The 21347-nt window shown below is 53.9% G+C and overlaps 2 protein-coding genes across 2 annotated transcripts; one reads left to right on the forward strand and one right to left on the reverse strand.

Annotated features, from left to right (window-relative positions):
• Positions 1-259: 259 nt before the first annotated feature.
• Positions 260-9763, forward strand: EXOSC5 (exosome component 5). Its single transcript, XM_055310021.1, has 6 exons — positions 260-489; positions 5586-5699; positions 6203-6324; positions 7601-7741; positions 8840-8929; positions 9578-9763. The coding sequence occupies exons 1-6, from the start codon at positions 342-344 to the stop codon at positions 9668-9670; spliced, it is 708 nt and encodes a 235-aa protein (XP_055165996.1). The 5' UTR covers positions 260-341; the 3' UTR covers positions 9671-9763.
• Positions 9764-11133: 1370 nt separating this feature from the next.
• On the reverse strand, positions 11134-15908 carry TMEM91 (transmembrane protein 91). Its single transcript, XM_055310022.1, has 4 exons — positions 15737-15908; positions 14573-14811; positions 12136-12285; positions 11134-11620 (listed from the first exon to the last, which is right to left on the reverse strand). The coding sequence occupies exons 2-4, from the start codon at positions 14780-14782 to the stop codon at positions 11462-11464; spliced, it is 519 nt and encodes a 172-aa protein (XP_055165997.1). The 5' UTR covers positions 14783-14811; positions 15737-15908; the 3' UTR covers positions 11134-11461.
• Positions 15909-21347: the final 5439 nt, after the last annotated feature.

Below are 21347 nucleotides of genomic sequence, written 5' to 3' on the forward strand. Positions count from 1 at the left end.
ACAAACAACCTAGGTTGCCAAAATTACTCTCATCACCTCACCTTAGTTGTTTCTGTAACAGGCAAAGGAGAGGACAACCTGACCAGAGCCTTAGGGCTTTAGGGCGCGGGGGCTTCGGGTAGGACGAGTCCACGCCAAGGCCCGCCCTCTCTTCGCTAGTCTCCAATGGGCTTGCGAGGCGGGAGTGGGAGGGGCCAGATTGTTAGTAAACGCGGAGCCACGTGCGGGAACGGGTCCTGGCGCCCCGGACCTGCGCGTGCGCACTGGGCACGCAGGCTGGACGCCCGCGCGCGCTCCCGTGCGGAAGCGAGGTTCCGCAGCGGCACGTGGGATCTGGGGCGATGGAGGGGACGCTGCCCGCGGACGCGAAGACCTGCGCGGAGTCTGGAACAGAGTCCGGCCCTCGGGGCCCGGGCTGCAGCCTCCGGCACTTTGCTTGTGAGCAGAACCTTTTGTCCCGGCCGGATGGCTCTGCCTCTTTCCTGCAAGGTAAGGACTTAACCTAGGCAAACACTGCCTGTGCCACGTTCGCCACGTTGTATTTGTTTTGGAAGGATACAGGTTACCATGCAGAGGAGTGCCCCTAGCTGGTAAGTGTCCCTCCTGCACGGGTGGTGCAGTTCTTCTTGCCCGGTTGGATACTCCCGGATATGCCGGAATAACGTATCCTGCGCTCCCGGCTAGAAGGGAGACGGTATCGCCACCGTGGTAAATACTCCGAGGAGAGAGGCGCTCAGCAGAGTAAATATCTCCCTTGATTAAATTCGTCTCCCGCCTCCCCCGCGGACACCCCGGGTCCATGCACGCCAGGCTGCGGCAAACCTGCCCATTCGCGTAAATAGACCCGCAAATCAACACTACCGGCTTCATTACTCTCTGGACTGCGGCTTGTCCTTTTGTCCAGGTAAATACTTTTCAGAGTATCTGAGAGTGACTGTCCCCCTTCTTACGCACCAGTGCGGTATATATCCCTTTGACAGCAATACACATCTCTCCATACGTGTAAATATCCCTAGGTTTGGGGCAGGCTTTCCCTATTGGGTAAAATATCTCCTTCCCGTGACCGAATGCATCTCAGCTCCCTGCCCCGGGTGAATATTCCTCTGAAGATAGCCTAAGAATCACCCCCATAAATGCTTCAGCCTCCTCACAAGGGGCATTACCTTCTACCCAGGTACAAAACCTGTTTTCATTCATTCCTTCATTGAACACATGTGTATTCGCATTAAGCACTGTCCTGGGCCCTGGGAATACGTGGATAAAATACATTTTAAAGGGATGCCTGGGTGGCTCAGTGGTTTGGCGCCTGCCTTTGGCCCAGGGCGTGATCCTGGACTCGAGGATCAAGTCCCACTTCCGGCTCCCTGCATGGAGCCTGCTTCTCTGTCTGCCTTTCTCTCTCTCTCTCTCTCTCTCTCTTTCATCATAAATAAATCTTAAAAAAAAACACACACATTTTAAATCCCTGACTTAACAGTTTATGTTCTAGTCAAGAAGACAGACAAAAGATAAGTAAAATATGTAGGAAGGGGATCCCTGGGTGGCTCCGTGGTTTGGCGCCTGCCTTTGGCCCAGGGCGCAATCCTGGAGTCCTGGGATCGAGTCCCGCGTTGGGCTTCTGCATGGAGCCTGCTTCTCCCTCTGCCTGTGTCTCTGCCTCTTTCTCTCTCTCTATCATGAATAAATAAAAAAATAAAAATAAAAAAATCTTAAAAAAAAATATGTAGGAGGGCAGCCTGGTGGCTCAGCGGTTTAGCGGTGCCTTCAGCCCAGGGCGTGATCCTCAAGACCAAGGATCGAGTCCCTCATCGGGCTCCCTGCATGGAGCCTGCTTCTCCCTCTGCCTGTGTCTCTGGCTCTCTCTGTGTGTGTCTCTCATGAATAAATAAATAAAATCTTTAAAAAAAATATGTAGGGGGGATCCCTGGGTGGCGCAGTGGATTGGCGCCTGCCTTTGGCCCAGGGCGCGATCCTGGAGACCCGGGATCGATTCCCACGTCGGGCTCCCGGTGCATGGAGCCTGCTTCTCCCTCTGCCTGCATCTCTGCCTCTCTCTCTCTCTCTCTCTCACTGTGTGCCTATCATAAATAAATAAAAATTAAAAAAATATATTAAAAAAAAAATATGTAGGAAGATGCTATGGAGAAAAATTATAGTAGGGAAAGGAAATAGGGTGTGCCAGAGAGGGTTGCGATCTTAACCGGATAGTCAGGAAAGGCCTTGATGAGATGGTGACATTTGAATAAAGACCTAAAGGTAAGGGAGCAAACCTTGAAGATAACCAGGAGGAAAAGCATACCTAGGTTGAAGAACTGCAGGGGCAGAGGCCGTGAGGCAAGGATTTGTCTGGTGTGTTTGAGGAATAGTCTGGAGACTGTGTGGCCAAAGCAGTGAGGAGGCTGGGGAGAGCTAAGGAGGATTGCTTGTCATGTGATGCATAATGAATGAGCTGGGGGCCACTGCTTCCAAGTTTTGCTCAGAGGGTTGACATGATCTGAATATATTTTAACAGAATCTCTCTGCTGCAGTGTTGACTGTATAGATATGAGAAAGAAGGGGAGATGTGGTGGCTCAGACCAGAGTGGAAGCAGTGGAGGTGGTGAGATTCTGGGTGTATGTATGTTGAAAGTAAAACACAAACTTGCAGATGGTTCAGTGTTGGAGTGTGAGAAGGAGAGGGATAACACCAAGATTTTTTTTCCAAATCAGCTGTACTGGGAGATGAGGAGTTCAATTTGGAACATTAAGTTTGCAGTGCCTGGTGGACATCACAGTGACTATGTGGACAGGGCAATAGGATATAGAAGTCTGCATTTTGGAGGAGAGACCCAGAGGCGCCTGGGTGGCTCAGTCAGTTAAGCATCTGCCTTCAGCTCAGGTCATGATCTCAGGGTCTAGGATCCTGCCCAGCATCAGGCTCCCTGCTCAGTGGGGAGCCTGCTTCTCCCTCTGCCTGCTGCTCCCCCCTTGTGCACTGTGTGTGTGTGTGTGTGTGTGTGTGTGTGTGTGTGAAATAAGTAAATAAAATCTTAAAAAGAGAGAGACTCAACCTGAATATATAATTTGGAATTCTCTGGCTATAGATGGTGTTTCACACTATTGATTGGGTGAAATCAAGAGAACAAGTGTACGTGGAAAGAGAAGAGGTCACAGACTAAATCCAGGGTTTTCTAACCTGTGAGGAGCTAGGAAAAGACCAGAGAAAAGCAGCCAGTAAGGTGGGAGGAAAAACCACTGACCTCAGGACCTGAGGACACTGACCTCAGAGGGGCTTAGAGAAGTGTTTGAGATGTAAGGGCCCACCAGCTGCATCCGTCCTCCAGACCTGTCGGTGGACAGTCCAGACCTGTGTCATCTGTGATGCTGTCAAGAGCTGTTCCGGTGGAGTGGTGGGGTCAGGGAGGAGAAGAAAAAGACAGCAAGTCAGACTTGTCTTTGAGAGCTTTGCTGGAAGAGGATCAGATAAATGGGGCAGGAGTTGAAGATGGATGTGGATCCAAAGAATATAGAATTCCTTGAATTGCTCCAGAAAATTGCTGGGGCCCTGTCCCTGAGAAGATGAGAGGGAGAGTCTCCTAGGCTCATGGGGGCCACAGGCAGCTCATCCAGAAAAGAATGAAGAGCAACGTGTGGATCTCGTCCTCTGTGGTTAAGTTCCCCTCTGAGGGCAGATTCTCCTGTAGCCAAGAGAATCCCTCAGCTCTGGTGCAGCTCCTTCTCCCCAACCCAGGAAACATGCCCTGACCCTGGGGACCTTCCCAGGCCCTCCTGGAGACTTTGCTCTTCTGCTAAAATCATATGCCTGGAGTTTCTTAGACTTTAGAAACACTAAGGAGGGTTAACGCCTTCCACGTTCTAAAACTCCCAAACTCTGGGACCCCTGGCAGACCCTGGAAAGTACGTCCCACCCGCCTTTGGCCTCCAAATCTCTGATGGGGTTGTTAAAAAGGCAGGGTCCCAGAATCCACCGCACACCTGCTAAGGCTGGCCCCTCTCCATCTGTAACCGCTGCAGAGATTTGCAGTGTTTCGAAGCTGTGCTCAAGCTCTGTTTTTCCCACTGCAGACTGTGGGCCCAGCTGCACGTCAGAATGACCCGTGGGAGCTCTTATGCTCCCAGTGCCCATGCCCCACCCGGCAGCTGAATTAGGATCTCTGGGGGAGGGGGCTGGACGTCTTTTCAAGTGCCCCGGTGATTCTGAGCATGCAGCCAGGGTTCAAGACCACTGCTGCGGTTGGCAGTACTTTTTAACTGGAATAGAGTAGGGGCGCTTGACCGACTCTGTCAAGGAGCGTCTGACTCTCGATCCCAGGGCTGTGAGTTTGAGCCCCATGTAAAAATAAAATCAAAAAAGTAAATAAGTTGGGATCCCTGGGTAGCTCAGCAGTTGAGCATCTGCCTTCAGCTCAGGGTGTGACCCTGGAGTCCCGGGATTGAGTCCCACATCGGGCTCCCTGCATGGAGCCTGCTTCTCCCTCTGCCTTTGTCTCTGCCCCCCGGCCCCTGTGTGTCTCATGAATAAACAAATAAAATCTTTAATAAATAATAAATAAATAAAAAGTAAATAAATAAAATTAAATGAACTAGAGTAGAGTAGAAAGCATCAGAGTGTCAGAGCAGTGATGGTAAGAGGCATTTTATGAGGCCTTTGTTGCATGTCCACACATGGAGATTTGCATGAATTTGGGGTGGTGCCAGAAAATACATTTTTTTTAATTGAGAGTTATGGCAAGAAAAGCTTCAACAGCCACTTGTGTAGTTCAGTCTCTTCATTTTGCAGATGGTAAAACTGAGGCCCAGAGAAGTGAGTACAATCAGCCAAGGTTACAGAGCTAGCAAGATGCAGGCAGGACCAGAAGTCAGGGGTTTTGGGGGCTTTTTTTGTTTGGTTGAAGATTTATTTGACAGCAAGAGAGAGTGTGCATGCTTGCACAAGCAGGGGGAGCAGGAGAAGGAGAAGATCAGCCCACTTGGGGCTCGATCCCAGGACCCTGAGATCATGACCTGAGCCAAAAGCAGATGCTCAACCGACTGAGCCACCAGGCACTCCTTGAAGCCAGGCTTTTGCTTCTCAGGTCTTACCTCCGCGGACCCCATTCGTGCCCACTCAGGACCCCTCCTGGGTATTTCTCACTCTCGGGGGTCCCGATGACTGCAGAGTTTGGGGACGTGAGCCCGAGGGAAGAGAGCTAGGTTGGAGGAAGCTTTGTGAGGAGTTGAGACCAACTGCAGTAAGGAGGAGGAAGGTTAGCCCTCGGGAAGAACTTCCTGTTAAAGTTAAGAATAGCTAAAGTCAGTGGTGCGCTGGGCCATAGCCGCAGTGTTTGACGTGGATGACCTCGTTTAATCCTCGCGACACTACAAGGTTAGGTGCTGCCATCATCCCCATGTCCCAGATGAAGAAGCGTAGGCAGAGACGTGAATGAAGCCAGTGCTCAAAGAACCACTACCAGCAAAAGGTGGGCCAGACCGGGGCTGGCGCGGGGAAGGCCAGCCGCCAGCTCCCTGCCCTGGTGCCCCCACCCTGACCCCTGCAGCCCCAGGAAGGCAAGGTGTGCGTGAGACCTGCCCTGCTCTCTCCCCAGGGGACACGTCAGTCCTGGTGGGCGTGTACGGGCCAGCCGAGGTGAAAGTCAGCAAAGAGATCTTCAACAAGGCCACCCTGGAGGTGATCCTGAGGCCGAAGATCGGGCTGCCTGGTAATGGGCGGCAGGAGCTCCACCTTCTGCCCCTCCGCCGTCCCCACCCTCAGCTCTTTGCGCCTTTCCCCGGCTCTCGGCCTCCTGTCTGTCCCCCACCTCCTAGTCTGTCCTCCCCACTCCTCTTTCCTGGCTCCATCTCCCCTTCTTTCCACTAACCTGTTTTTCCACCCGTTTACTCTCCCCCTTACGCTGAGGCTGGGTTCAGCAGGATGGGAGTGGGCAGCGGCAGGGGACAGAGGAACTCAGGGTTTTCCTCCCCCAAGAGGCTCCCTTGCTGGATGCTGGAGGGGGCAGGGGTGGGGCGGGGTGGGTCCGGTCAGGCCCTGCCTCCTTCCCACTGGGGGTCCTCTGTCATCCGTGCAGGGTCCTGCACCAGCCCTGGTGGAGATGGCAGGCCCTCTCCAGAGGGCTTGGGTGGGGCATGTGGAGGAAGGTAAGCCAGATGGAAGGAAGAGGCTGACAACCCCACCCCGCCCCGCCCCACCCCTGATTTTCCCCAGGCGTTGCGGAGAAGAGCCGGGAGCGACTGATCAGGAACACGTGTGAAGCAGTGGTATTGGGAACGCTGCACCCCCGCACCTCCATCACTGTGGTGCTGCAGGTCGTCAGTGATGCTGGCTCTGTATCCTTCCCCCCCAGGCCTCCTCCTCCAGGAAGTCCTCCAGAATCTCCGTGGTGGCCTCCCTTGCTCTGTTAGGAGGCCTCCAAACACTTGACAGGCACCCTCTTGTTGAAGAATAGCAAACACAGCTTGAGTGCTCACCACGCATCGGGCACTGGTCTGAGTGCCTTACACATGTTAACTCACTTCATCCTCACGGCACGACAGTTCGGTGCCGCTATAATCCCCCATGGCCCAAATGGGGAAACTAAGGCACAGGAAGGTCAGCTCTTGTCTAATAATGCAGAACCAGGATTTGAGCCCAAGCCATGTGCTCCCAGAGCCCGAGGCCCCGGGCAGATGGGAGTTCCTACGTTCCCATGTTTGAGGTGAGGAAACAGGCCCCGAGAGGGGAAGTCACTTACCCAGAGTCACACAGCTGGAAGGCGGCAGGGGCAGAACTCAAGCCCAGGCCTGACTGCCTACAAAACCTGTGCCATTGACCTTCTCTGACCTTGAGTGGGGAGTCCTCTGAGCGGGCAGAGGAGTTGGGTCAGCGGCTCGACCGTAGATCCCCGTGGTTCAGTGAGAGGTTAGGACTGAGGGCCAGAAATGGGCATTTCTAGAGGGGCTTGCAGCTGCGTGGCCCAGCTTTGAGCAGGCCCCATTTCCCAGAGCAGGAAACTGAAGGCCAGAGGGGAGGTAACAGGGACAGTGGCAGAGATGGGACCGACTGACCCTAAAGCTCGACTCCTGGCCACCGTGATGGGGCTGGGCGCAGAGACTAGAGGAAACTGAGGCAGGGCTGGCTGTTAGGCTCCAGCCTCGGCTCACCTGCGCGTGCCACAGCCACACCTCACCCCTAAAGATGACTGCTCCTCTCTCTGTCACCTTGTCAGGCTGTCAGCTGGTGGTGGCGGCCTCCAGATCCCCAGGCTCCAGGCGTGGCCCTGCCACTCCCTCCCTATGCGATTGTGGAAGGTTTCTCTCTTCCCCGACCCCCCCCCCGCCCCCACCCGGTACAGATCTGTTGAGTACCTTATGACCCCCGATTGAGGCTCAGAGAGAATAAGTCGCTTGCTCAAGCTCTCACCGCCGAGAGGTGGCAAAGGCGGGTCAGGAACCCGAGGACACTTGACCCCAGAACCACTTCGAGCCACCGTGCCGTACGCTGCCTTCCTGCGATCAGTTAGTGAAGTGGGCCCACTGGCAGCGGCGGGGTGAATGGAGGGATAGACCTACTCTGTGGCCACCACTATAGTGGGAACGCTTCTTAACCCCTCCCTGTGGCACCCAGCTCCTGGCCTGCTGCCTGAACGCCGCCTGCATGGCATTGGTGGACGCAGGTGTGCCCATGCGGGCCCTCTTCTGTGGGGTCACCTGTGCTCTGAACTCTGATGGCACCCTCGTGCTGGATCCCACAGCCAAACAAGAGAAGGTAAGTTTGAAGGCCGTGGCTGGTGAACGGCCACGAGCAGACACTCCTCCCCTGGGCCTCACTTCCCGGAACACTTGTCACGTCAGTCCCATTTGGCAAGTTCGGGTTCGTTCATCAGGGCGAGTGGTAGCACCCCAGCTCGGACCCACTTCAGTTAAAAGGGAACATATTGACCTTCGGGACAGAGGGCCTCAGAACAGAGGTCCAGCTGGAGCCAGGGCCTCAAACACCCTGAGGATGCCCTTGTTTTGCTTCTCAGTGTCTGCTGTCTTCTGCATGTTAGTTCCATTTGGTTCCGTTCTCTAGCCAGCCCCTGGCCCAAGGCTATGACCAGCCTCCAGAACTCTAGACTTTCCTCACCAGCTCAAGGTCACAGTGCCCTGGGGGTTCCTCCGAGATCCTCACCTGGTACCTTGATGGGTGCATCCTGGCGGGAAAGCAGAACCCACCTGAGGTATTTCAGACAGGAATCCACTGAGGGAACCGGTTATGATAGTGTTGGAAGAGTCGAAGGAGCAACCAGGAAGAAGGGCGATACCCAGAGACCAGAAGCCAGTAGGGTGCTCCCACTCCGTGCTGCCAGGAGACACAGTCACAGTGGGTTCTGGGTGCACACAAGGCGTCCTGGCTTCGCCCTGGCAGCCGAAGTCCAGAGCCCACTCTGGCCTCTGTGGCCCTGTGGGAACTGCCACAGCCACAGCCCCTGCTCCTGTCAGAGCAAGGACAGGATGCGGTCCTCCCTCCTTCAGCCGCTCCTCCAGATTACTGGTGGCCCCTAACTGGCAAAGGAGTCTAGGAAATAGTTTGCCAGCCTCCAGCCTGGGTGGTACAAAGCAGGGAAGGGGAGCAGGGGGCTGAGAGGTACCAGCTGATGACTGGCCGTGCAGCTGCCCCTGTCGGAACTATGTGGGTGGAATGGGGGCATGGGGCTTCTGAAGAAGGAAAGGCCAAGAGCGTTGTTCAGGGAAACGGGCAGTGTACACACCTCCACTTGACACACTTGGGAGTGTGGGCTGTGGGAAGGGCGGGTCCCCTCTTGGGACCAGCTGAGCCTGTGCCTGAGGGGAGAGTCCAGGCATTCCTACCCCTCATCTCTAGGAGGCCCGGGCAGTCCTGACCTTCGCGCTGGACAGCGTGGAACGGAAGCTGCTAATGTCCACCACCAAGGGGCTCTACTCCGCTGCTGAGGTACCAGTGTGGAGATGGGGTGGAGGCCAGATCCCTCCCTCCTGACGTGAGGTCTTGTCGGGACTCCGGGAGGCTGAAGGAGAGCGCCTTTTTACATCCCTTTTGGATGCAGGCACAGAAACACTTGTGGGAATTTTAAAGGGAAGCCGTAGTCTGGAGAGCAAAGGAGGGGAGGCACCTGAAAGCCCTCCCCTTCCAGCTCAGCATGCCCCCCAGAACTCCAGCACTCTGGTCTCCGAGAGCACCTCCAACCTGAGCACCTCCAACCTGAACCTAGGAATGTGTGGTGGTCAGGATCTGGGGTCCCAGATTTGGCACCCCAAGGGTGATTTGGCACCATAGGGCCTGTGGCTCAAAAGGTCTAGATCTCCAGTTGGGGCTGTGCCACGTTGAGGCTTTGTCCAGGGGTCAGGATGCCTGGTCCCACCGTCCATGCTCCTGGAGCTGCCAGAATTGGACCCCTGAAGCCCTCACCTCTTTCTGTATCCCCTCTAAGAAAGATCCCACAAAATGGGGAAGAAAGAAAGGCCACTGCAGGGGAGGCAGGAGGTCTGGGGCTCAGGGAACCAGCTGAGGCCAGGGCAAGCTGTGGGGTCAGCTGGGTGGGAGCAGGGAGGCCCCGGCAGCAGCAGCTCTCTCTGCCACCAGCTTCAGCAGTGCCTGGCCGCCGCCCAGGCCGCCTCACAACACGTCTTCCGCTTCTACCGGGAATCGTTGCAGAGGCGTTACTCGAAGAGCTGAGACAAGCCGGGGCAGGGCGCCCCTCCGCCGTGGCCGCAGCCACCGCCACCACCCACTACCTCCGTGGAAAATAAACCAGCAGCTAGCCTCGCCTCTCAGTCCCTGTGTGCCCGGATGAGCTCGTGGGCCTAGGGCACAGGACCCTGGCCCCCAAGAAAGCATTTCCGACCTGGGAAAGCCCTTCCTTCCCCAACCACCAGTCTAATACTGGGGTACCTGCTGTGTGCAGGCCCTGCCAGGTGCTAGACTCAGGGGTAAATGATGACACCCCCCGCCCCCAGGTTCAGGAAGCAGTGGGTGATGGGCAAAGAATATCAGTGTTTATCAGGTGGTGGTAAATGTTATGAATAAAGCAGGGAAGAGGGGTTTGAGGAGGGTGAATTTTTAAAAGGGATGCCCAGGGGATGGAGGCATCCAAGGGAAGCCCCGGAGGAGGCCTATGGAAGGTGGTGAGGCTCCAGTGTGGCTCTGGGGGCTGGAGCAGAGCAGGTGGGGACCTGAGAGGGAAGAGCTGGGTCAGGGGGGAATGGGCACAGTGGCAGGGCCTTGTGGGTCTTGGCATCCTGTCTTAATGTGAAAAAAGCTCAGGTCAGTCAGCTGCTGGAGGTACCAGCTAGTTGGTGATGGAGCAGGGGTTCTGCTCAGAGGCCAGCCCAGAGCCTTTCAGTATTCAGACCAGCCCGAGAGATACCAGCACACCCAGGACCACAGCTCCCCATCTGTAACCAGAAGTGGCCGAGGCCCATGGTCTCTCATGGGTATAGCACCCCCTAAGGTGTGTGAAGATACAGGGGGCTAGTCAACATTGGTCTGCTCTGGTCCCCGCCCCCGTATCTAGTGGGCAGGAGCCAAGAATGCGAGAGCATCCCATGAGGAGGGACTGCCCCACAGCTGGGCCACATGGTCACCAGATTCCATGGGGCACTGACATTTGGGGGTTTACAGTGAAAATTATATGTCTGGCGGGCCCTCTGCTGCGTGCTTCACATGCTTGAACTAGTTCACACAGTTCCCACAATTGCCCCCTTGGAGCCTGTGTCATTTTCGTCCCCAGTAACCAAGAAGGAAAAAGCATCAAAGTCTTCAGCTTGAAATTGTGCTCCATGAGACTCAGGAGAACGCCAAGTGGGAGAGCGTTTTCTTCTAGGAAGATCCACCGGAATGGCATTAAACAGTGAGAAAACCAAACCGCCTGCCTGTCCTGCCATTACTCAGTCACCCACCCGGCCGGCTCAGTGGGCGCTCAGGTCTGCTCCTGGCCTGGCCCTGTGATTCCCACCGGGTGCCTAAGCTCCTGGGGCCACCCCCCCCCCCCCAAGGCAGCACAGAAGGAGGCCCAAGAGATGGAGGGATCAGACCATTTCACGCGAGCCCCAGAGTCCAGTTCTGCCTCCGGCTCCTTCCCGTTTGGCCTTCCCCAAAGCTCCCAGGGGCAGGGAAGGGGGGGTAAGGGGGGGCTCAAAGAGCTGTCTCTTGGGCCAAGGTGAGGAGTAAGCCCTTGGGCCCAGCGCTTATTTGCTACAGCGCTACACTGGGGAGAGCAGTCTGCAAGCTGGGGAGCCCTCTTCCCCTCCGAGGCCTCGGGAGCACCCCGGGGACGGCCCCTCCCCGGTCTCACCCCCACCCCCAGTACAACACACACACAGCTTTGGCTGCGAGAGCGTCTGGAGTTTAATCTCACGCCGCGGCCGGGAAGGGGGGGGCTTGCCGCCGCCTCCCCCGGGCTGCTCCACGTCGCCCGCCGACGCCCCGGCTCCCGGGCCCCGATTCGCGACGGGGGCGCAGGGGCAGCTAGGGCGGCTCTCGGGAGGCCAGGTAGGCGGCCAGGGTCACCAGGGCGGCCGCATAGGTGCACACGCCCAGCCCGACGGCGAGGACCCCCAGCAGGAAGGCGCGGCGGGAGGCGGCCCCTGCGCCCTGGACGTCCCCCTTGGCCCAAGCCTTGTTGGTCTGTGGAGGCGTGGGCAGCGGTGACTCAGGCAGCCCCCGTCCCGTCCCACCCGGCCGCCCGCAGCCCCCCCTCCCCCGCACACCCGCGGACGCATTCATAGATTCCAAAGACTGGGAGCGGCCCCTGCGGGTCAGACAGCTGGGGACAGGGGAGCCCAGGTGGCTTATAAAAGTGCCCACCTATTACCCTGTGCCCCTGCTCTAACTCCTTTGAGCCCCACGATGACCCAGAGGTGGGGATTATTCCCATTTCACAGACGACGAAAAAGAGGCACAGGGAGGTTAAGTGGCTCGCCCCCAAAATCTTAGTGTGCCACCCCTGGGACTTGGGCTCAGGTTCCTAACCACCACTTGGGGCTTTCACTCTGAAACGCTCGATTTACCCTTCCACGTTTCTGTACACGTCCTTCTCCCCCAATTTGCCCACCCCACCCACGCATTGCACCTCGTTTTGTTCGTTCGGAAGGCACTTTCCCCTTATATCCAGCCCACTCCCAGCCCCACCCACGACTGACCTTCTGGGCCAGGCAGAAGGCAGCGATGCCCACAGGCCAGAAACAGCAGAGCATGGAGAAGACAGCCAAGCCGAGGTGGTCGTGGGGTAGGAGCGGGGAGAGAAGGCTGCCCCCATCGCAGTCCGAATCACTGTCGCTGGATGATGCATCCTATGGGTAGGATAAAGGGCCTGCGTGGGCACCACCACCCACCTTCCCTGCCCCCCTGCTCTGCTCCCCATAGCCCCCAAAGACCAATACCAGGGCCTCCCCGGAAACACCCAAGAGAGGAAAGTGTTCCAGGAAACTGGCTCTTAACTTTCTACACCCTGGATCCCTTTGAGGGGAAGCTCTGTACCCTGTCTCCAAAGAACCCCACCCACACCCAAAGTCTTATGTGCAATTCCAAAGACTTCACAGGTCCCCTCACGGATACTGCAATTGAAGAATTAAAAGTCCCCAAAGTGGAGGCAGACACCAATCGGGACAGGAACAGGCAAAAAGTTGGAGATCAAGAGAGCTCTGGTGGCCTATGTTAGTTACTAGGACAAACCTGCCAGCTGAAAACGATAAATTCTAGATTTTTTTTTTAAAAAATGGTATTGCTTTGGGACGCCTGGGTGGCTCAGTGGTTAAGCATCTACCTTCAGCCCAGGGTGTGATCCTGGAGTCCTGGGATCAGGACCCACGTCGGGCTTCCTGCGGGGAGCCTGCTTCTCCCTCTGCCTATGTCTCTCATGAATAAATAAAATCTTTAAATAAAATGGTATTGCTTTTTGTTTTAATCTTGTATTAAATAGCTCCCAAGATTAAGGCCAAAACTGAAAATAAAAACAAAGTTAGTAGAGAAGTCAAATGAACAGAGAAGGCCTCTTTTGCCCTGCAGCCGGGTGCCAATCCCAGAAAAAAAAAAAAAAAACTTTCAGTCAAACCGTGAACTAGATTCAAAGCGATCTCTAACTGGTAGTGCCCCCAGGCAGCTGACAGAAGCAAACCAAACCCTCTCTGGAGAAAGGTGTGTACCTTCCGTCTAGGCCTCAAAATAATCTTTCCTGAAAATAGCTTTTCAAACATGATGACCAGCATACAGTCCAAAGATAACCAGGCACACAACAAACCCTAAAGAGCAAAAATAATAAGGCCCCCAACATCTTCAAAGAATGGAATCATCAGACACATACAATGTCAAAGTGACGCTGCCACCACGACGCAGACCGCGTCTCCAAAAATGACCACCACCGTCTCCCATCCCACATGCTCTTCTTATAGTGTGAGTGATACTCTTCCCACCAAGGGCTGAGGTCTTTGTCCCCTCTCCTTGAGACCGGGCAGGCTGTGACTCACTCATAATTGGTAGAATGTGGTAGAAGTCATGCCACATGATTTCCAAGCATCAGTCAGGAAAGGTGAGGCAGTTTCTGCCTCGCCGAAGCACTGGTGCTGGAGGCCGGAGGCCCAGAAGGATGCGGACTGTGCTGAAGCTGCCATGTTGTGAGGAGGCCCAAACCAACCCACAAGGGGAGCCTCATGCAGAAGCCCCAAGACTACACATTAAGAGAGAGACACCCACTCAGCTCCCAGCTGCTTCAGCCCTGGACTGGTTCAGCTCTAGCCAGCGGCTGACCGCAACCTCATGAAAGACACGGAGCCAGAACCACCCAACCCAGGCCCTCCCAGACTCCTGACCCGTGGAAACCATGAGCCATAATGATTGTTGCTGTTTTAAGCAACTGAGTTTTGGGGTGATTTCTTCTACAGGAATAGTAACTTGGAAAACCAAGTGTAAGAAATAAAAGACAAGTGGGGAGTCTGGCCGGCTCAGTCAGTAGAGCGTGTGACTCTTGATCCCAGGGTCATGAGTTCGAGCCCCAAGCTGGGTGGAGAGATTACTTAAAAATAAAATATTGGGCAGCCCCGGTGGCGAAGCGGTTTAGCGCTGCCTGCAGCCCGGGTTGTGATCCTGGAGACCCGAGATTGAGTCCTGCGTTGGGCTCCCTGCATGGAGCCTGCTTCTCTCTCTGATTCTCTCTCTGCCTGTGTCTCTGTGTCTCTGCCTCTCTCTCTCTCTCTCTGAATAAATAAATAAAATCTTAAAAAATAAAATAAAATATTTTAAAGAAAGAAATAAATAGAAGACAAGCTTCACACTATATACAAGGAAAAAGAAATGATACAAATTAACACGTTAATCTAAAAAAAAAAAAAGAGATCAGGACCAGAGAGAGAGGGAAAGACAGAGAACAGGGGAGCCAGAAATCAGAGGGAAGATAGCCAAGGTGAGGAAAGAAAGATGAGTGACAAATCTAGAAAAAGGTAAAGAAACCAGGGGAGGCATAGATCTGGAAAAACCACAACTGGGCATCGAAGAATTAAGACTCCAGGCAGGAGGTAGATACCCCCAGCCCAGTCCAGCCGCCCCCCACCCCCCGCCCGCTCCCATTAGGCCTGGTGCTCCTACCTCAAGGTCAGGGGGCCCTAGCTCCCCAAGACCAGCGCTCACAGAAGGAACAGGTGGGGGCAAGAACTGCCAGCCCCTCAGGGACTCCGCAAAAGCCGTCTCCCGAAAGGGAGGCCCCAGCTGGGGTTCACCAGGTTTCTGGATGGGGGGCCCACAGCCCACACCCGCCAGCAGAGGCTGTTGGAGCTCTCGAAGACTGGGGTTGTCCATGGCTAGGGAGAGGCTCCCGGAGAGGTTTCCTGAAGGCAGAGGAAAGAAAAAAAAAAAAAGAAAGTTGTAAAAGTCTCATCATGTTTCTTCCTCCCCTGACTCTGGAGAGATTCCTGGTTCACTGACCCTCAGACTCGTTTTACAAAGAGGAAAACTGAGGCCCACGGAATGAAAGAGGCTGGGCCAAGCTGTGAAGAGAATGGGGCGGTGGGGTGGCGGGCTCGACAGTCAAATGTGGGATTCTGTCTTCCAGGCAAAAACCACATACCTGTTGCGCACCTATTCCAAACCGTGCCTTGCACACTTACTTGCCCCACGAACTACACGTCCCGTGTGCCTATAGGTCTGCACACTGAATACACCAGTACCTGGCGACACAGACTCATCCAGGCAAGCCCAACCCCCACCTCCAGGCACCCATCTCCCAAAGGCGTCCCTGCATACTTACCCTGAACATCAGCTCCCATTAAATACCCCTCTGAAGCCCCCAACCTCCTTACACACTCAATCCAAATGACCCCTTGCACACTCCTAGCTCCCCCAGCATCAGACCCCCTGTTTGCACACATAAGCGCAGGCTTCCCGCACATGCACCCCAGACACCCTCCCTTGTTCCCATCACTCACTTCCCTTGCACACCTGCCCCAAACACCCGGTCCACGCATCCCTCTCCTACTCCACCCACATCCGTGGCGCTACACGATTGCCCGCACACCCACCAGCGCCCCCACACTTCCTGTTTGACCAGAATCCACCTTTGCGCGATTCCCCCCATAACAGCCCCAACCCGCCACACTCGTACACACTCAACCACAAGGAATACTGTTACCCCACGGTCCCCGCGGCGCCCCCAAGCCTCCCGCCTCATTCCAAACCTGGCTTGGGCGCACTTCCTCACCAAGGGTTTGCCTCCCATCCCCAGCACCGTGCCGCCCCCCGGCGCCCCTCACTCACCGCCCGCGGCCGTACGTCGGGACCTCCCGGGCCCCCGCCCCGACAGCCGCCCCGACCCTGCGGCCCGCAGGCGACGGAACTCCGGGAGCCCCGCGCGCCGCGGGACCCGGGCCTGGGGGCGCGGGGTCTGCGCGTTCCGCCGGCTCCGGGCTCTGCGCCCCAGGCCCGCAGCGCGCGGGGGCGGGGATGGGGGCGGGGCTGCGGGCTGCGGCTCCGCCCTCCGCCGCGGCCGGGGAGGGGGCCTTGAAGGCCGACGTCAGCGCCCAGCGCGCAACCCCTGCCGGCCCAGGGGCGCGGGAGCCCGCGGGGGGCTCGGAGGCGGCGGGCCCTGAGCGCGCCCCCGCCCCAGCCCAGGCCCACGCGCTGCGGGGCGGAGGAGGGGGCGCCCGGCTCCTCCAGGGCCTTCCCGGCCCGGCCCGCCTCCGCCCCGCCAGTAATGATACCAGCCACGGCGGCTAACGGTGCGCGGTGCTCTTAGCGCTGTGCATGGACGCGTCCACGCTTACTGCCCAGGACGGCCCAGGAGGCGCAGTCGTTTACCGTCCTGGGGTACGCGGGGGGCCCGGGAGCAGAGAGGGCGGGCGCTCGCCCCGGTTCCCTGGGTGCAGACTAAGCCCGGACCCCTGGCCCTGCGGTAGAGGCTTCACAGTCATCATCGCGCTGCTGCTTCCCGGCAGCTGCATCGCCGTCCCCGTGTTACAGATGAAGAGGCTGAGGTCCAGAGGTGTGGGTTCACTTGGCCGAGGTGAACAACCGGCGCCGGGGTGGGCAGATTACAACCGGGGCTGTGTTCCTCGCTGGCCCAAGGGAACGGGAGGGGGCAGCGGGGCAGAAGGGGGGGTGGGAGTTTCCAAGGAAAGGAGGCCCAGGTGCCCACCTGGTGATCAGGTGGGGCCTTCCAGGCTCTTCAAGGCGCTTGCTGTGTGGCCTTTGGATGATGGCTTCGCCTCTGAACCCTAAGTTTTGCATCCGTGAAATGGGCTCAACACTCCCTGCCTCTTACATAAAGCACTCACATCAGGGGCGATAACCAACATCCCACATTTACCCAAAGTCTGGAAACGTGGGCACTCTGGATATGTTTGATGATGTTTATGAGTATCATTATCCACTTGTGTCTCCATCAGCCTGAGTAAGAGACCCTCCTCACCCTCTCCCTCTGGAGCCCACCCAGCTAGCACCAGCTTCTCCTTCCCAGGGGCCCTCCATCTCACCAGCCCCCGCCAAACTGAAGGATTTCCCTCTGGATGTGGGGCTGGCCAGAGTTCCCTCGCTCCAGGGCTCCAGGGCTCCAGGGCTCCAGGCTCTGTGCCAAGAGTCCAGACGCTGGAGTTGGCACCGGCCCCACCCCGGGGAGAGCAGATGGTGTCTGCAAGTGCACTTGGCTCAGCCAGAGTTTCTGGCAGACAGGCAGGGAGACCCACCAGAGGGTAGATGACGGGGACCTGGAGCAGGATTGTTTTGATCTGGGAGAGATAACCTGTCACTAGCTCCTTAACCTGCTCTGGCGGTTGTTTCATACAGCTTGTCACCATGAAGCATAGATTTCTATTGTTTGTGGTTTGAATTCTCCTACATCGGGGTCAGATCAGGAGGGCTGGGGTTTGACCCTTTTTGTTCATCAGAGCGTAGGATGGGGGGTGGGGGACAGGGTGTGAATTCCCACCAGTCTCAGTTTTCCACCAAATCTTGGAGCAGTTTCTTCTATCACTCAGTATATATCCTGTCACCCAGAAATTCCACTCCAACTAGATGCGACTGTATGTCCACCACGAGACAAATTTCCACCAACTGATAGGTAAATAAGTTGTAGCATCTTCACATAAAGGAAATTATACAGCAAAGGAAAGGAAAAATCTACAGCCACGTGCAACAGTGTGGATGAGTTTCGCAAACGAAATGCTGCGCAAAAGACAGAAGACGCCTGACAATACATACGGTGTGATTTCATTTATATAAAATTTAAAACCAGGCAAAATTGGGGATCCCTGGGTGGCTCAGTGGTTTAGCGCCTGCCTTTGGCCTAGGGCGCGATCCTGGAGTCCTGGGATCAAGTCCCACGTCGGGCTCCTGGCATGGAGCCTGCTTCTCCCTCCTCCTGTGTCTCTGCCTCTCTCTCTCTATGTCTATCATAAATAAATAAATAAATCTTAAAAAGAAAAACAGGCAAAATTAACCCATGTTGTTAGAAGTCCAGTTAGTAGTTACCCTTGGGGCACTGTGTGGAAAGGTCATGTTCTTTCCTTGAGCTGACTTCTGATTATCAGGTGCATTTATGGAATTGAATCCAGCTGTTCACTTATGATTTATGCACTTTTCTACACATAGATTATACTTCAAAACAGTTATTTTTGGGGGGAAAGTGAGTTGGATCTCTACATGCGGACATGGATAACTTTCTAAGATGTATCACTGAGTGAAAAAAAGCAAGATGTAAAACAATATGTACAGTTGCTATGGAAAATAGTATGGCAGTTTCTCCAAAAATTAAAAATAGAATTACTGGGTCCCCAGGTGGCTCAGTGGTTGAGCATTTGCCTTTGGCTCAGGGCGTGATCCCAGGGTCCTGGGATCGAGTCCTACATTGGGCTCCCCGCAAGGAGCCTGCTTCTCCCTCTGCCTGTGTCTCTGCCTCTCTCTGTGTGTCTCTCATGAATAAATAAATAAAAATCTTTAAAAAAAATAGAATAACCATATGACCCACCAATTCTATAAGATCCTGAAGAACTGAAGGCAGGATCTTGAAGAGATATTTGTACACCCTGTTCATGGCAGCCTTATTCACCATAGCCAAAAGATGGAAGCAACCCCAGGGTCCATCAAGAGATGACTAGATGAAGAAAATGGGGTATATAGTATTCAGTCTTAGGAAGGAAGAAAATTCAGGGGTTCCCAACTGGCTCAGTCAATAGAGCCTGAGACTCTTGACCTCGGGGTTGTAAGTTCAAGCCCCATGTTGAGCCTGGGGCCTGCTTAAAAATAAAAATAATAATGATAATAATAATAATAAAATAAATGAAACAAAAGGGAGACAATTCTGACATGTGCGACAATATGGACTAACCCTGAGGACAACTGTTGAATCATTCTATTTCTGTGAGGCACCGATAGTCATGTTAATATAGAAAGTAGAATGGTGGTTGCCAGGACCTGGAGGAAAAGGAAGGGGTTGGTGGCGGTGGTGGGTTTTGTTTGTAGTTTGTTTATTTATGTATTTCTGTATTTTTGGGTAAGCCCAATATGGTGCTCTGAGTCATGATGCCGAGGTCAAGAGTCACAGGCCTCACTAACTGAGACAGCCAGGGGCCCCTGTTTGTTTTTTTCATTTTTTGAGTATAGTTGACACACAATGTTACATTAATTTCAGGTATAAACGTAGTGACCCAACTGCTCTAGACCCAACTGCTATGTTCACCACAAGTGTGGCTACCATCTGTCACCCTACAGAGTCATTACAATAGCATTGACCGTACTCCTTCTTATTCTGCACCTTCCACCCCCAACTCATTCATTCCACAAGTGAAAGCCTCTGTCTCCCACTTCCCTTCATGCAGTTTGCCCATCTCCCTTCCCTCTGGCAACCAAGAGAAAACAGAATCTTGGGATGTTGTTTTTCATTTTTAAAAATTATTTATTATATATTTTTAGAGGGAGAGAGGGAGAGAAAGAGAGCAGGGGTGGGGGTGGGAGGGGCAGAGGAAGAGGAAGAGAATCTCAAGCAGGCTCCATGCCTAGCATGGAGCCCAATGCAGAGCTGCATCTCATGACCCTGAGATCATGACCTGAGCCGAAACCAAGTCAGATGCTTTACCAACTGAGCCACCTGGGCTGCCCCAGGGACTTTGTTCTTTCGTGGGTACAGAGTTTCCATTTTGCAAGATGACAAGAGTTCTAGAGGTCGGTTGCACATTTATGTGAATGGACTCAAAGCCACTGATCTGTACACCTAAAAATGGCTAAAATGGTAAATCTTATGTGCCTTTTTACCACAATTTTTTAAATTTAAAAAGTAAAAAGTAATTAAATATTCAGTTTGCTTCTTGGAAAAGATATGTAAAATATTGTTGCAAAAAGAAAGGGGATGTGAAATATTCCACTTCAGTAATAACACACCAATAAGAAAACCCATCAATAATAGCAGTTACTTCCTATTTGGCGGGCACCGTCCCAGATTCATTACAATTTGTAGTAGTTATCTATTGCCTCATAACAAATCAGTCCCCAAAACCTAGTGGCTTAAAACAAACATTTATCATCTGACATAGTTTCTGCTAATCAGTGTCAGTGTCTTGGCTGGATGGTTCTAATTCCAGGAGTCTCATGATGGCCAGGGCTATGGTCATCTGAAGATCCCACTGGGGTTGGAAGATCTACTTCCAACATGGATCACTCGCATGGTGCCGGTTGTTGGCAGAAGGCTCCGGATCTGCCCCACTGGGTCTTTCCACTGGCTGCTTCTCTGCTGTCACAACATGGTGGCTGACCTCCCTCACAGCGAACCACCCAAGAGAAAGAGCGGGGAGGAAGCTTCAATGCCTTTTATGACCTGGTCTTGGAAGTCACACAGCAACACTTCTGCCACGCTGTATTGGCTAGAAGTGAGTTTTAAGTGCAACCTGTAATCAAGGGGGAAAGGAATCAGCTTCCGTGTATTGAAAGAAGGCCTATCAGTGGTGCCTGGCTGGCTCAGCCAGAAGAGCATGAGATTCTTGATCTTGGGATTGAGTTCAAGCCCCACGTTGGGTGTTGAGATTACTTAAATAAATAAAAGTTAAAATAATAATAATAATAAAAGAATGAAGGCATATCAAAGAATCTGTGGACAGAGGCGCCTGGTTGGCTCAGTCAGAAGTACATGCCTCTCTTGATTTTGGGGTTGTGAATTCGAGCTTCAAAGTTGGGCATAGCACTTAACTTAAAAAAAAAAGAAAAGGAAAAGAAAAGAAAAGAAAGAAAGAAAGAAAGAAAGAAAAGAAAAGAAAAGAAAAGAAAAGAAAAGAAAAGAAAAGAAAAGAAAAGAAAAGAAAAGAAAAGAAAAGAAAAGAAAAGAAAAGAAAAGGGCAGCCCTGGTGGCTCAGCGGTTTAGCGCCGCCTTCAGCCCAGGGCCTGATCCCGGGTTCCGGGAATCGAGTCCCACATATCGGGCTCCCTGCATGGATCCTGCTTCTCCCTCTGCCTGTGTCTCTGCCTCTCTCTCTCTGTGCGTCTCTCATGAATAAATAAATAAAATCTTTAAAAAAAAAAAGAAAAAATCTGTAGGCATAGTTTAAAACAACTTCATACATTAATTCATCGAATCCTGACAACAGTCCAACAAAGTGGATCCTATTGTTCATCCTCACATTGCAGAAAAGAAAACCAAGGTACAGAGAGGCTATAGGTTACACAGAAGGGGCAGAGCTAAGACTTAAATCTAGGTAGCTGACCTGGGAACCATTTTCTTTCTTTTTTTTAAATATTTTATTTGTTTATTCATGAGAGACATAAAGAGGCAGGACTCGATCCCAGGACCCCAGGATCACGCCCTGAGCCAAAGGCAGAGGCTCAACCGTTGAGCCACCCAGGCTGCCCTATAAATACTATCCTATTAAGATGTTGCCCCCCCCACCTG

This window comes from Nyctereutes procyonoides, unplaced genomic scaffold (assembly GCF_905146905.1).
Source record: "Nyctereutes procyonoides isolate TBG_1078 unplaced genomic scaffold, NYPRO_anot_genome, whole genome shotgun sequence".
Classification (NCBI taxonomy): domain Eukaryota; kingdom Metazoa; phylum Chordata; class Mammalia; order Carnivora; family Canidae; genus Nyctereutes; species Nyctereutes procyonoides.